The sequence below is a fragment of the Camelina sativa genome, chromosome 2 (assembly GCF_000633955.1).
Source record: "Camelina sativa cultivar DH55 chromosome 2, Cs, whole genome shotgun sequence".
Lineage (NCBI taxonomy): Eukaryota > Viridiplantae > Streptophyta > Magnoliopsida > Brassicales > Brassicaceae > Camelina > Camelina sativa.
In genome coordinates, this window is record NC_025686.1 from 20,857,637 (window position 1) to 20,872,153 (window position 14,517).

Here is a 14,517-nt window from a genome sequence, read left to right on the forward strand (position 1 = left end):
GTGTGTTTTTGATGGCTTTGTTAATGAGTTTGTGAAATGTATTTTTCAGTTTCTCTAGTGGAGGTGAAGACGGCTACGTGAGGCTGCATCATCTGGACTCCGATTACTTCAACAGTTCAACATCAAGATTTAGATTCTTTGAAAAAGTCTTTCATTCTAGATTTTATAATTTTCACTTTTTATCATTTTCATATTTTTGTGTACTTACTACCAATACCAACAACACTTTAATGATACAGCTTTTGAATTTTGGCCGAATCATATGAAACGTGAAGAATGAATGGGAGTCAGGCCTACTAATAACGGAGATACCATATCTCCTCCACTCTTATCTTTATTATATAATCTATGTCGGTTTACTCCGATTAACCATTTGGACATTTGGTTCTCATCACAAACACAATCATACAGTAACATAATCTGAGCAAAAATGGTATATGTTTCAAAATTTAAGTTTTATGAAATGTTTAAAAATTTAAACAAAATGTATTTTACTAAAAATATTATAATTTTCAAAATATTCTGTTTTTGTTTTTAAGAGCCCCAAATGGTTTCTACCATTGGAGACATAATTTTAATTAATCTTTAAGAGATTCTTAACTTAGAAAGTTTCAAAATTTACAATTAAAATAATACTAACATTCCATGAGAGTTGATTTGCATTGGAATGGAGGTGGTCTTTTATCCAAATAGAAAAGTCTTATAGTCATCCTTAATCTCTAACATAGTATCTGAAGCCGGCTTAAACGATCGTTCTTTGACTGGAAAGATGCAATGAGAACCACATGATTTTTTTAGTTAATTAAAATGAATAAACTAATTTAGTTAGACCGACGCTCACCGCCCACTTCTCCAACTGACCATGAATTAAATTATTCTTTATAATGTTAATTCGTTTTTACCATTTACAAGTAATTCATTTTCATTGTATGGTAGGAGGAGGAGACATCAAACACTTGGATCATGGTAGTTTTTTATATTTTCATAGACAAAGACATGATAGGCTCAAAGCTCTTGACGAATAAAACTTTTAAGGAGAGGGAGAGGACTCAAATGAAATAAATATCTTCTAACGACTATGTAAGCTCCATCTGTTGCCAATCAATATCACAGATATTTTCGAATATAATTTGTAAAAATGACACAATTATTAAATGGGAAATTTTAGTTTGTGGTTGGTAATCCTTCTAATACTTCACACAAAAAGAAAAGATTCATGTTGGCAAAGTAGACCTGATTTGTCTCGCTTAATATGATCACACAATCACATATTTCTTTCATGTTATATAAATTCTAAACTTCACATACGAATATATATTATTATAATTTATAGGTTAACTGTTAACATAACAGCTTCAAAACAAATAAAATAAAAGCCAATAATAATCATACAAAGCTTCAAACCAGCTAAGAAATTAAGCCTCAAAGTTCAAACGAATGATTTTATATAAACTAACTCAACTCACTAAAACAGGTATTGTTAGTACGTAAAAAATGAACCGTGAGAGTTAATAATCTAAATCAACAAGACGAAATCAGCATCATTCAATTTCAACCGTTCGATTTCCTCCTTCCTCCTTCTAATCTCAAAACTGATTTCATCACAACCGTTGATTTAGACGAAGCTTCTTCATCGTCTCTCGCTAATCGTTTCAGTGGTCGAGATGACTCGTTCTCCTCCTGCATTTTTTTCAAAACAATGAACTCTTTTAAGTTTTACAAACTTCAAAAAGAATCACAGATCGCTTTATAATAATGAAAGAGAAAGATTCATACATCATCATCGGAAGAGCAGTTCAGATCTAGATCATGTCTCGTCCTTTTCATACTAACCGAAGACGACGAACTCACCACCGGAAGTTCTTGTCCCGCCGCCGTCGCCGGCACAACCTGATTCTCCGCTTCTTCTTCTTCTTCTTCCTCATCTTCATCTTCCTCATCCTCATCATAAGACTCAGCACCGTCTTCACTACTAAACCGATCGCAACAAGCGATGGTCGTCTTCTTGTTCGTCTTCTTACGAGCTAAACAACAAGACTCGCAGAGAGAAACAGTTGGGCCGAGACGAAGCCCCGAGGCTTTCCAAGGCGTTAGCGACTGACAGACGCTACAGAGAAGGCATCGCGTGTGTTTCGCCACAAGAAAATTAGCTCCGTGAACCTTACCGTCGCAATCCCAACACAAACTCGCTTGATCTGACTCACAATACATTCTCGCTACACCACTACATAACTCACACTTCTTCTTCCCCATCATCATTATTAATGATCTCTCTCTATCTCTGTTGATACAAAATGAAGTTATTATTCTTTTGGTAAATAAAGGTCTTTGCTTCTCTGTCTCTCTCTCTCGTTTCTTATGCGGACACAAATAAGGGAGAAAGCAAAAAATCTCGAGAATTTCGTGGCGCGTTTTGTGTGATTTAATTCTTTTTTTAAAGGTATTTTCGTCTTTTTATTTACCCCATAAACGATTTTTCGCGTTTTTAATAAATATGTATTGGACTAAATTTATTAGAATAAAGATTAAGGATTCGTTCAAACTTAAATTTTTTTTATGGTGGGGATAATTATTGTATTTAGATTTTGAAAAATTAATATGTTAAGAGGCTTCTGCGGTTGAGTATTATTCTCGATTACTTAAATTTAGGAGAAATTAATACTTTGTTTTTTTTTGTTTTTACTTGGTCCTGAAACCATGTACCAGGGGGACAAGGCTCTTCTTAGGTGGCGAGATATGATTCGTTATATGTTAAAAAAGAAAGAGATATTTATGCGGAAGATTTTTAGTTGATGACGTGGAGAGATCTCAGCCTCGTAAAGAGGAGAAGGAAGATTCTGAGTTTATCCGACGTGGAGGAATCAGGTTCTGTAATAGTAGAGTTTATAGCCACGTGATCCCCACTTGGGAGTTGTCTCGACCTTACAAAACACGTCTAATGGGGTCCACTTCTTTTTTTTTTGTTTTTTTTTTCTTTTTAAATATTCCTCACTCTCGTCTTGGTCCAAGTATTTTTGTGTGAATAAGGTTTGTTTCTGATATGAATGTTTAAAAATTCAGTATCGTCTGTGGTGTTACGGTAGGATTATTAATGGTGACGATATCAAAAAAAATATTATACTGATTTAAATTATGCGATTGGGTTGGGAAGTTTTTGGTGTCCATCTATGGATCAACGTGGTTGCTAATTTGTTATATAAATTATCGAATTTAATGTGTGTTCTGATTGATATATGCCATTTCATAGAAATATCTGTAAATTTAATAAACCATTCTTATCAACCACTATTGTACTTGTTATTTTACTAATGGTTCAAAAAAAATGTGTAACTGAGAAATATTAAACCCCGATGAAAAAGGCATGACCGGGTTTATCTCCCATTAATTAACCAATTTGATAAAACTTTTAAATTTCATAAAAAAAAGGGTTGATCCAAGGCAAGAAGCTGAGATCGTTTCCAAAACTTGTTTTAAATAAGGGAAGATATTGTCATTTAAATTAAAGTGTTTTCTTGTGGTTGAAAGAATATCACAACGGTTTTTGACTTTTTGTAGATGGTCGATTTCGAAATGTGGTTTGATCCACATAACAACAAATCATCTATTCACCGATAAAGACTACTTGATTAATTTATGTTCTTGGTTAAGCGATTTATTTAAAAATAATTAGAGAAATTGATCTCCTTTGTTAGTCGTCCACTAAATGATAAGTCACCAACTGAATAAAATGAATGATTAGCAGTAAAATGAATAAACATGCAAGTGTTGGTACTTGGTATAATCGTCTGCTAATTGGTTAGAGCGATTCTGGTATGCTAGACTCGAACGAAATTGTTTTCTTAGACTATCATGTTAGTTAATTTATATAGGACAAATATAATTCCTAAACTAACAAATTTGTGGACCAAAGTACCACAAAATATGTTTGGTTGCTAATCTAACGTGTTCGAAATAATGTCTTATCACAAAATCATGACCAAGATTAGAAGACATAGATGTAAAGTTATTATGAAAAACAAATAATACGTATATAAGAATGGGAAAAAGAAAAGAAAATAAAAGTAGAGCTAGGCCTACTTAACAAGCTTGAGAAGAAATTTACGTGTCGAAGATTCGTGGTGTGAAGCAGGGGTGAAGTGTGAACTTTGAATTTGAAGAATCAAAGAAACACGAGATGTCTTCATTTGAGAGCCACATGCTTTAAAAGGAGTTGATGAGTGGAGGCGTTTTTAAATGTGTGTGGATGAGAACTTTTGAACAACTTCGAAAGAAGCCTCGAGTTCCATACATACACATAATATACATCACGAATTCCTCCTTATTTTCCTTGTTTTCTTTTCCATTTATGTTTTCTTTTTCAAGTCTTTTTTTAAGATTTATTGAAAGAGATGTTAATTACAATGAAAGTATTTTAAGCAGTTTGATACATCCCTCTTCATCAGGGTGAAGCAAAAATATGAGTGATCAACCAATTGTGATAACAAACAAAAGTTTGATCATATGTTTTTTTAGTTTTTGAACCGAATTTCTCTAAGTAATCATATATATCTGCATTATCATTCAATCATATATATATATATATATATATATATATATATATATATATATATNCTATTAGTTACTAAGATTGGTTTCTTTCAAACATATACCAAATGCAAATTCAAGATTTCAGATATTTTGGATTTGTGATTCGCCAAGTGAGTTTTTCCAATTTAGTTGGTCTATGTGAGTATTTCATCAAACGAAGACCATGAGTGTTTTTTACTAAGACCATGAATGTTTGTAGTTAAAATAGTTTTTGGCTTTTGGCTATTAGTTGTTTTTAACTCTTTTTTTTTGGTGTAGATTTAATAGGTTTCTTTACAAAAAAAAAAAAGAAAATAAAGATCGATTGTTTTTGAAAAAAAAAATCAAAACACTCTCACAAACTAGATAACTTGCTGGCAGATTATATTTTTCTTTACGTAAAAAAAAAAGAAAGGGAAAAACGAAAAAAGAAAAGATAATTTGTCTTTTGAAAATCTTAACGACTGCAAAATATATTTTTTGGAAGATTAAAGCTAAAACTACCGCAGAAAACCATTCATGGCCTAAATGTATATAAAGACCCCAACCGGCTACGAACTAAAACAAGCACATAACACCATCTAATAATTGCTCTGTTTCGTTTGAACTAGTTTAATTAATTACATATAGTTATTTTTGAAGAACTTAACATCAAATGCCGCTCAATCTATCAACCTTAAAGATATGTAAGGTAGACGTACGTGACAAATATAAACTTGTATAATATACAATTTCGGTTTAAGTGGGGTTTGAATGAAGCTCTCCGTAAAAACATAAGAAAAGGTGACACTGTCGTCATCTATCTAGTAGAATCATATAACACCGCAAAGTGTACCACCACATCAATTTTGTAGCGTAAGGAAATAACTTTCGCTAGTTAGAGCTAATTAATATTAAGTGTGTCAAATTATGTAATTTAACATCAACAATACGATTTGATATTATCAACAAACTATATGACATCGCACATCATTGTCCAGCAGAGAAGAAATAAGGAATTTTCTTAATAAACAGTAAATTCATCGAAGCAAATTATTTTGGGCTTTTTAACTTCAAAGTCCTCAAATAAAAATAAAACAATGTTACGTCGGTTGATCTACGAAATTTAATTTACAGATTCTATCATTAGCTCTTAATATCAAAATTACATAACGTGCCCCCAAACATTAATGGCCCAACATTAACTACATGTAATGTAACCTATTGTTCTATCTCCTTATTTACGGTGAATTTACCTTTTTCCATTTAGCTACAAATTTCCTTTTCTAAAATTTATTTATCAACACTAACAAAAAAATATAAATAATCAAACACGGTTCAACACGATTACATATTACTAAAGGGAAATTTTCAGTCTCGCTATACAAAACAAACCAAATTTGCTTTGCTTTTGAATTAGGGTTCATCGACTCATACTTCTGCCAAACTAAGGTTTAGCTTTCTAGTGATGTCGTCAAAAGGTACAACCTCAACTCAATCAATCCAGGAAAGATCGGTCGTTAAAGCGAGGAAATCAAATTAGGATTTTATCCGATTTCGAGAGAGATTCATCAAAGAAGTTTAATATATATATATTAAACTTCTTTGATGAAACTCGCTTCACAAGCCAACAAACTTGCTTCCATCGTCTTGGCCAAGTTTCACCTCCCCAACACAACGTTCCACAACTTTGACATCGACTCACAGGCCAACAAACTCGCTTCAAGCCTCGTTTCTCGCGATCTTGACCTCTCGAAACGCATGATCTTCCACACAACTGATGTGTTAAATGCTAAGGAAGGATTAGACCAATATGATGTCGTTTTCTTGGCAGCTCTTGTTGGGATAGATAAAGAGTCAAAGGTCAAAGCTATTGAGCATTTGGAGAAATATATGGCTCCGGGAGCTGTGTTGATGCTAAGGAGTGCTCATGGTCTTAGAGCTTTCTTGTATCCAATCGTTGACTCTTCCGATCTTAAAGGATTTGAGGTGTTGATCATTTATCATCCCTCCGATGACGTAGTGAACTCAGTAGTCATCGCACGTAAGCTCGGTGGTTCGAATGGAGTTAGAGACAGCCAGATTGGACGGTGTGTGGTTATGCCTTGTAATTGCTCTAAGGTCCACGCAATAATTATGAACAATTTTGGTATGAAGAAGAATTTGATCGAGGAGTTTAGTGCCATCGAGTAAACAAGTAATAATTATAATAACACATCTCTTTTCTGAAAATTATGTGTCTTTATGTTTTGCTATTTTCGATTTTATGCCTTGTGAGGAATGTGGTATACTGGTATGTTTGTTAAGTATTACTCCCTCCGGTTTTGTTTACTTGACGTTTTAGGAGTTTTCGCGTGGATTAAGAAAGTTGGTATATTGACAACTTTAACCTCAGAAATAACACAAATTTACCATTTTATTTTTTCATACATAATTTTTTTTTTACAATCTAAATCCAGAACGAATACGGAAAAAAAAATGAAAAAGTAGTTATACTCTAAGCTAAGCCGGCGTGATTACGACGGTGAAAACCTCAATCAGAGCGATTGCTGAGTACTCCACCTGCGACGGACTCGATCGAAGCGGCTGCTGTGTACTCCACCGACGACAGACCTGATCGGAGCGGCTGCTGTTTACTCCACCGACGGCAGACTCCAATCCTCTGTTGATCTCAATTCTTCGTTTTAATCAATCACTTCCAGTTCTTCTTCTTCTCCATTTTCCTCTGTTTCTTCTTCTACTACGACTTCCTCTTCTGTTCAATATATGGAGTAACGAAGCAAGATGGCTAAGAATTATTCTCCTTCTAATGATAAATCACACAGTCCTACAAGCCATGTTTCAACACGAGGCAGCTCTATCTAAGTCACTAGATATTGTGACATTAGTTAATTGGTTTCTCAGATTTGATTTGGCTTTTTTTTTTAAATGGCATTTGTCTCACAAATAAACTTATTTTTCTCTGTTCTTATGGTCTTGCTTTTGTGATTGAAAATGGAGCTTTGTAATTAAGCTAGTGCGTATATCACTTTTATGTTAGAGACATGTTATGTGATTACCTGAATAACATTTTTTGCTTGTTGTTTAGCTTATCCTCTGTTCGTACTGTTTTTCTACCTTTAACGTGTCTCTAACAAAGATCTCTCTTCCCCTTCTGATTTAAAACCTCAGATCTTCTTTTGTATATGCTCTAATTTCTCTTAGTTTGTTATGAGAATCATATATTAGATGTTTTACTTGTCACAGAACTAAGTAAATTCATTTTTTATGTTTGAACTCTCCACTCATTTGGATACCCTGCAGATATTAATTATAAGTGGCCGAACTCCTGAGGAAGCTTTTATAATTCTTGTCCCTGAGGCATACAAAAACCATCGAACTTTATTTGTCAATATTCTTAGGTAATGTTGATCATCAGGTTGCATTTCTTTGTGATTTATTCTTCCATTGAATGAATCAATTACAATACTCACCATTATCTCTCTCCTTCTTATTTTACTGCAGGTTGTAAATTTCTAGCTTTATTTGTCAAAGTGGTTATGTTTATAAGTTGAAAAAGTGATCTTTCGTATAATCCAGCGTGATTCTTCAATAATTTTTTTTTTATGTATTGTGTTAATTGATCTAGGGTTATATTTAGAATTTTATTGCAAAAATCACATTGATAACCGAGAATGACAAGTAATTTTAAACAGAAAAAATAGGCTAAAGCGACAAGTAAACAAAACCAGAGGGAGTATCATTTTGTGAATTTCGTGAGTTCTTTAATCTTCATATTAGTTTGAAGATATGGAACCTTGTTGATGTTCTTTTTATATTGTGATCAATAAAATATACTCTTGAGTTATGATAAAGCTTATATTTATTTTTGTTTAACTTTATCATTATGGATTTGTGATCATATGAGTTACTAACTGTGAAAACAAAAGTTATATAATAAATTGAAATCTCATTAGTAGTTTTTGAATTGGTAGTGAACCAATTCAAAGTAAAGTGTACTACAGTCCACATATTATATTTATACTAATATTTTTGAAGTAGGAATTTGAAATAAATTTTGATTTTCAAAAAAAATTACAATGTTTGTCATTACTTATCTATGTATCCAAACAAACTTTATTAAAAACTTATATAATTCATATAACCAAACAAAATTAAAAGATTTTAGTATAAATTAAAATTATATGTATCCATATATTGTTCCATAATTAACACTAGTAATATTAGACATGTTGAATAAAATTGATTTAATTAAGATTTAGCAAAATATAAGAAAAATATAAGAAAAAATTAAGAAAAATTTAAGCTACTTTTTTCAAGCTCAAAATATTAAAATGAATTAATTAATATTAAATAAACTACTCTTAGTTACAACTTACAACCTATAGTTGAAGATAATAAATCTTCTAGAAAAATCAATAAAATTTGTCAAATCATTTGATAAGTAATAGGAAGCTAGAGAATAAAAAACACCATTTCATATCTTCATATTCTTCTCACTCCTCACAATCTCTCTTCTTTTTAACATAATAATAATTAAACTCTTTTTCTAATAAACCAAACACCATTTTATGTTTTCATATTCTCTTTTCAGTATATGAAGAATATGAAGACATATTTTACTTATCAAGACATAAACAAAACCCCATGTCGGAAACACCTCCATTTGTAACCCCGTCTTCACAATGGGATACTACAACACCAAGAATGACACCTTCTAATCTACACGGCATCAAACAGCTGTTACACGAGAAGGTTTTCGTCCGGCGAAGCACAAGGCGCACCAGTCCATGGACTTGGTGTGGTGCCGTTTGCTGTTTCTTCTTCAGCATTGCTCTTTTACTATGTGGATTACGACGTTGATTCTGATTTTCGCCGTCAGACCGAGAATCCCAGGTTTGGACATCGCTAAGGCAAGGCAAAACACAATCCTCTTTGAGTCACCAGTTTTTAGCGGAGAGTATGTATTGCAGCTTAATTTCACTAATCTGAACAAGAAACAAGTTGTTCGGTTTGAACATATTCAAGTCGAGCTTCGGTATTCAGAAGAACTGATTGCCAAACAGAGTCTCTTGTCCTTTTCCCTGAGAAATGGCCAAAATAGGCTAGAATCGATCGTTTGGTTTCAGATTCCATCTTGTTGCCGGTCAATGATATGATTGAGCTCAGAAGACAAGTTGCGAGCAATTTGGTTGATCACCAAATAATAAGTACATTCAAAGTCAATGCAGTTCTAGGGTTTGTTCCGTACTCATACAGGCTGCACGACACTTGTCAATTGTCATATTCAGTTGACCGTCCACCCGGCGGCGGCTTGGTTTTGCGTAACTGCTCAACAAATCGATTTTGAAGAATTATTGTAATATATAAGCCCATTATGACTAGTAATAATAATATAGTACGAGGGAAAAGGGTAAATTTCAACATGTACTATTTCAAAAGTGTAAATTCCTATCCAGATAATAGATCCGTGTGTTTTTTAACCTAAACCCTTACATAATTCAAATTTACTACCTAGACTTCGAATTGTTACATGTATTCCTACATTGACTCAAACAGTGTTAGTCAACCATTAAATGTTTTGATCAATTTGACACGTAAGCAATCATGTGTCAAGGTCATTGGACTCGAAACCTTAAAACGACGTTGTTTGCAATGAAATGTTAAAATGACATGTTTTGACTTGGGGAAAGATCTTAATTGCAAATGACGTTGTTTGCAATGAAAGGTTAAAACGACGTGTTTTGAATCGGGGGAAAGATCTTAATTGCAAACGACATCATTTTAAGGTTTCGAGCCTAATGACCTTGACACATCATTGCTTACGTTTCAAAATTATCAAAATATTTAACGATTGACTAATGCTGTTTGAGTAAATGTAGGAATACAGGAAACGATTCAAAGTCTAGGTAGTAAATTTGAATTACATAAGGGTTTAGGTAGAAAAACACACTGATCTGTTGTATGGGTAGGAATTTACACTTTGGAAATAGTATGGGTTGAAATTTACCCTTTTCCCATATATATATATATATGAAAGCCAAAATTTATAGTCATGATAAAAAAATTAATGGGTATTGTTGGTTCCAAGGGAGATAATAATACTCCATTGTTGAATCTGTGTAAGGAGATGAAGGATTTGATAAGAGCAGCGAGAGGTGCTAGGTATCAGTTAGCGAAATCTCATCTTCTTTACTTTAAATCTCTTGTAGAATTCACTAGCTGTCTTAACCAGTTTGTTCATAAGGAATTGGTTGTGATTTCGTATTCAGATGATGATTTGTCAAGTAGTGATCTGGTCTGTTCTGGATCAGAATCAGACTCAGATTCTGATTCTGATTGTTTTGTATGTGATCAGTCTCAAACAGCTCTGTTGAGCAATAATAACGATCAGAATCCGGGGAAAAACATGGTTGGAGATGGAACTTGTGGTTCAAGTAACAATGGTTTAGAGATGTCACGTGAAGAAGGTTTAGCGTCTGAGGGGGCAAAGTGCGTGAATGATCCAAATGAAGATGAGAGGAAAGGTTCGAAAAATGTTTCTTCTGCTGATGAACAGAACCCTTTCCTAGGTTATAATGATATATTTTGTTTGTACGGTTTCCCCGAGGATGAAACGCAATATGATGTCACAGTACCGGATCAAAGAGATGATGAGGTTGAGAGTGATGGATTTAGAGAAATTAGGCAGAGAGAAGGGATTTCTGATTTGGAACCTGAAAGTGATGATGGTAGTGTAGGACCGCGAAAATCCAAATATGAGATAACGATTATAACACCTATGTAAATCGATAAAAGAAAGGAGTAGAAGCAGATTCTCGGAGGCGAGATATGATCTCTTTACTTATCCCAAAGTAGCTCCCGCAGTGTGGCGGTTTAGTGAGTACATGGATCCCAGGATACAACCGAGACGAGACCGTATCATAACACTTGGTTACGGACTCAAACGAACGTTGGCTCAACGATACACTCTTGATAATACTTACGTTTCTAGTGAGAGAAAGAGGAGTGAGAGAGAGTTGGACTTTTACAGTTTCAGAGTTTTTGTTTTGTCGCAAGTGTGAAACAATGAAACGAGAGAGCTCTGTTTCTATATGGAGAGGAGGACGAGATGCTCTCCACAAAATATGGGCTCGTAGACTGATATCTCGGGAAGTTGAGGAGAGGAGAGATGCGATCAAGTCTCACACGTTGGCGAGATCTCCGGAGCGACTTATTCTTCCGTTTGAGTTAATAAGACTTCGAGTTTGTTTATTTTTAAACACAACAAACTCGATTTGACTTTGCAAATAAGATTTTGAATATTATATGCAACATACGTAACATGAAATGTAATATAAGTTGCAAATAAATTTACTCCAAAATATTAAACCAAGTCCGGTCCATGCAACGTAATATCCTCATCCCATAAGCTTTCAAGCTAACCACTTTGGAGATTAATTTCTCATTCATTATAACTTCGCTTTTGACAAGTAACTACACTATGTTATAATGCTCATTACAAGGAATCCAAAGAGTCCTTAATCCGGTCATTCCGATGACGGACGTCACCGGAAAAGTCACCGGAAAGTTGGCTAAAGCCATGTTGTCAAAAGTGTAGTTCCAACAATCCCCCACATGAATAGAATTTACCCTAAACATAGGAAGATTTTACTGACTCAATAAAATAAGAAAAAATAAAAGACTAGACTGACTAGACAGACTCGACTTTCAAGAGTGTATGCGAAAAATAACTGTGTCAGAGATAGTAGCATTTTTCAGCCTTGAACTACTCATTGTTAATATCTGTCGGATTTACTGGCCAGGAGGTGAACATGATGTCTTGAACCACTCAAATATTTCTGTAAACCGAGATAACAGGTATAACCCAGCTTCTTTTTCTCGAAGAACCAAGTTCTCTATTGTGTTTGTTTTGGCCATGAACATGCCTGGATTTCATGAGGGAAGTTGGAGAATATAGCCTTACATTTTGTTCTCCTAGAAACGGTCTGATTTCACACTCACTAGGTGATTCGCCATTAGCGTTTGTTTTAAGTAGTTTTCCTTTAGGAAATGCTCCACTGATATATCATAGCTTATGGACTTGATCATTAAAAGCATTGCTTAACCTTTAAAGATATAGGAAGTACTGTTTTTCATCTTAGGAACTGGGCTGTGACTATTAGTCATACAGTATTCCAGATTGATTTTGTTTGATTTAGTTTTCCCTTTGAACCTAATTCTTGGGATCTCCAATCATTTAGGTGGGGTTTCCATCAAACATCCTCTTAGATTGTAGGCTTTAGACCCATTCCTCTTGATGATTTTACAACTTGATCTCTAGCTAGCCCTTTAGTAAAGGGGTCCGCAAGATTAAAAACTGTATTTATGTAATCTACTGTAATTACACCAGTAGTGATCAAGTTTCTAATGGTCTTATGACGTCTTCTAATATGACGGTTCTTGCCATTGTAGTGAGTATTGTGTGCTCGGGCAATAGCCGATTGGCTATCGCAGTGTACACATAATGCCGGCACAGGTTTTTCCCACATCGGAATATCTTCCAAAAAATTACGAAGCCAGTCTGCTTCTTCTGCGGCTTTATCTAAAGCTATAAACTCCGACTCCATGGTTGATCCAGCCGTTAGAGTCTGTTTCGCAGATTTCCATGATACTGCTGCACCTCCTAGAGTAAAGACATATCCACTTGTGGATTTTGAGTTTTTGGAATCAGCTNTGTTTTGGCCATGAACATGCCTGGATTTCATGAGGGAAGTTGGAGAATATAGCCTTACATTTTGTTCTCCTAGAAACGGTCTGATTTCACACTCACTAGGTGATTCGCCATTAGCGTTTGTTTTAAGTAGTTTTCCTTTAGGAAATGCTCCACTGATATATCATAGCTTATGGACTTGATCATTAAAAGCATTGCTTAACCTTTAAAGATATAGGAAGTACTGTTTTTCATCTTAGGAACTGGGCTGTGACTATTAGTCATACAGTATTCCAGATTGATTTTGTTTGATTTAGTTTTCCCTTTGAACCTAATTCTTGGGATCTCCAATCATTTAGGTGGGGTTTCCATCAAACATCCTCTTAGATTGTAGGCTTTAGACCCATTCCTCTTGATGATTTTACAACTTGATCTCTAGCTAGCCCTTTAGTAAAGGGGTCCGCAAGATTAAAAACTGTATTTATGTAGTCTACTGTAATTACACCAGTAGTGATCAAGTTTCTAATGGTCTTATGACGTCTTCTAATATGACGGTTCTTGCCATTGTAGTGAGTATTGTGTGCTCGGGCAATAGCCGATTGGCTATCGCAGTGTACACGTAATGCCGGCACAGGTTTTTCCCACATCGGAATATCTTCCAAAAAATTACGAAGCCAGTCTGCTTCTTCTGCGGCTTTATCTAAAGCTATAAACTCCGACTCCATGGTTGATCCAGCCGTTAGAGTCTGTTTCGCAGATTTCCATGATACTGCTGCACCTCCTAGAGTAAAGACATATCCACTTGTGGATTTTGAGTTTTTGGAATCAGCTATCCAATTGGCGTCACTGTATCCTTCTAAAACTGCTGGTTCTTTACCATAGTGCAGCCCATAAGTTTTTGTGTATCTTATGTAATTTAATACTCTTCTTATGGCTTGCCAGTGTTTATGACCTGGATTACTGGTGTAGCGACTTAGAACGTTTACTGCATGCGCGAGATCGGGTCTTGTACAATTGGATAAGTACATAAGACTTCCGATCACCCTAGCATACTCTATCTGTGACACCGCTTCACCCGAGTTTTTGGTCAAGTGAAGTTCATGATCTACAGGAGTTTTTGCTTTTCCTTTTGAGTAGTTTTTAAACTGCTCAAGTATCTTTTCAGCATAATGTGCCTTTGATTGAATAATTCCGTCAGTGGTTCTAGTGATTTTAATCCCTAGAATGACATCCGCTAAACCCATATCTTTCATGTCAAATTGACCATGAAGCATATTTTT

At 34.5% G+C, this 14,517-nt stretch overlaps 3 protein-coding genes across 3 annotated transcripts in view; 2 read left to right on the forward strand and 1 right to left on the reverse strand.

Moving 5' to 3' along the window:
• Positions 1,300-2,353, reverse strand: LOC104730691 (zinc finger protein CONSTANS-LIKE 4). Its single transcript, XM_010449887.2, has 2 exons — positions 1,777-2,353; positions 1,300-1,680 (listed from the first exon to the last, which is right to left on the reverse strand). The coding sequence occupies exons 1-2, from the start codon at positions 2,257-2,259 to the stop codon at positions 1,552-1,554; spliced, it is 612 nt and encodes a 203-aa protein (XP_010448189.1). The 5' UTR covers positions 2,260-2,353; the 3' UTR covers positions 1,300-1,551.
• LOC104754956 (nicotianamine synthase 2-like) lies at positions 6,124-6,769 on the forward strand. The gene has a single exon (XM_010477257.2). The coding sequence runs from the start codon at positions 6,154-6,156 to the stop codon at positions 6,736-6,738; it is 585 nt and encodes a 194-aa protein (XP_010475559.1). The 5' UTR covers positions 6,124-6,153; the 3' UTR covers positions 6,739-6,769.
• LOC104730700 overlaps positions 10,616-14,517 on the forward strand; it is a 12,088-nt gene continuing 8,186 nt past the window's right edge. Inside the window, 1 exon segment of the mRNA XM_010449899.2 lies at positions 10,616-11,276. Within this exon segment, the coding sequence (XP_010448201.1) occupies positions 10,616-11,276 (661 nt within the window).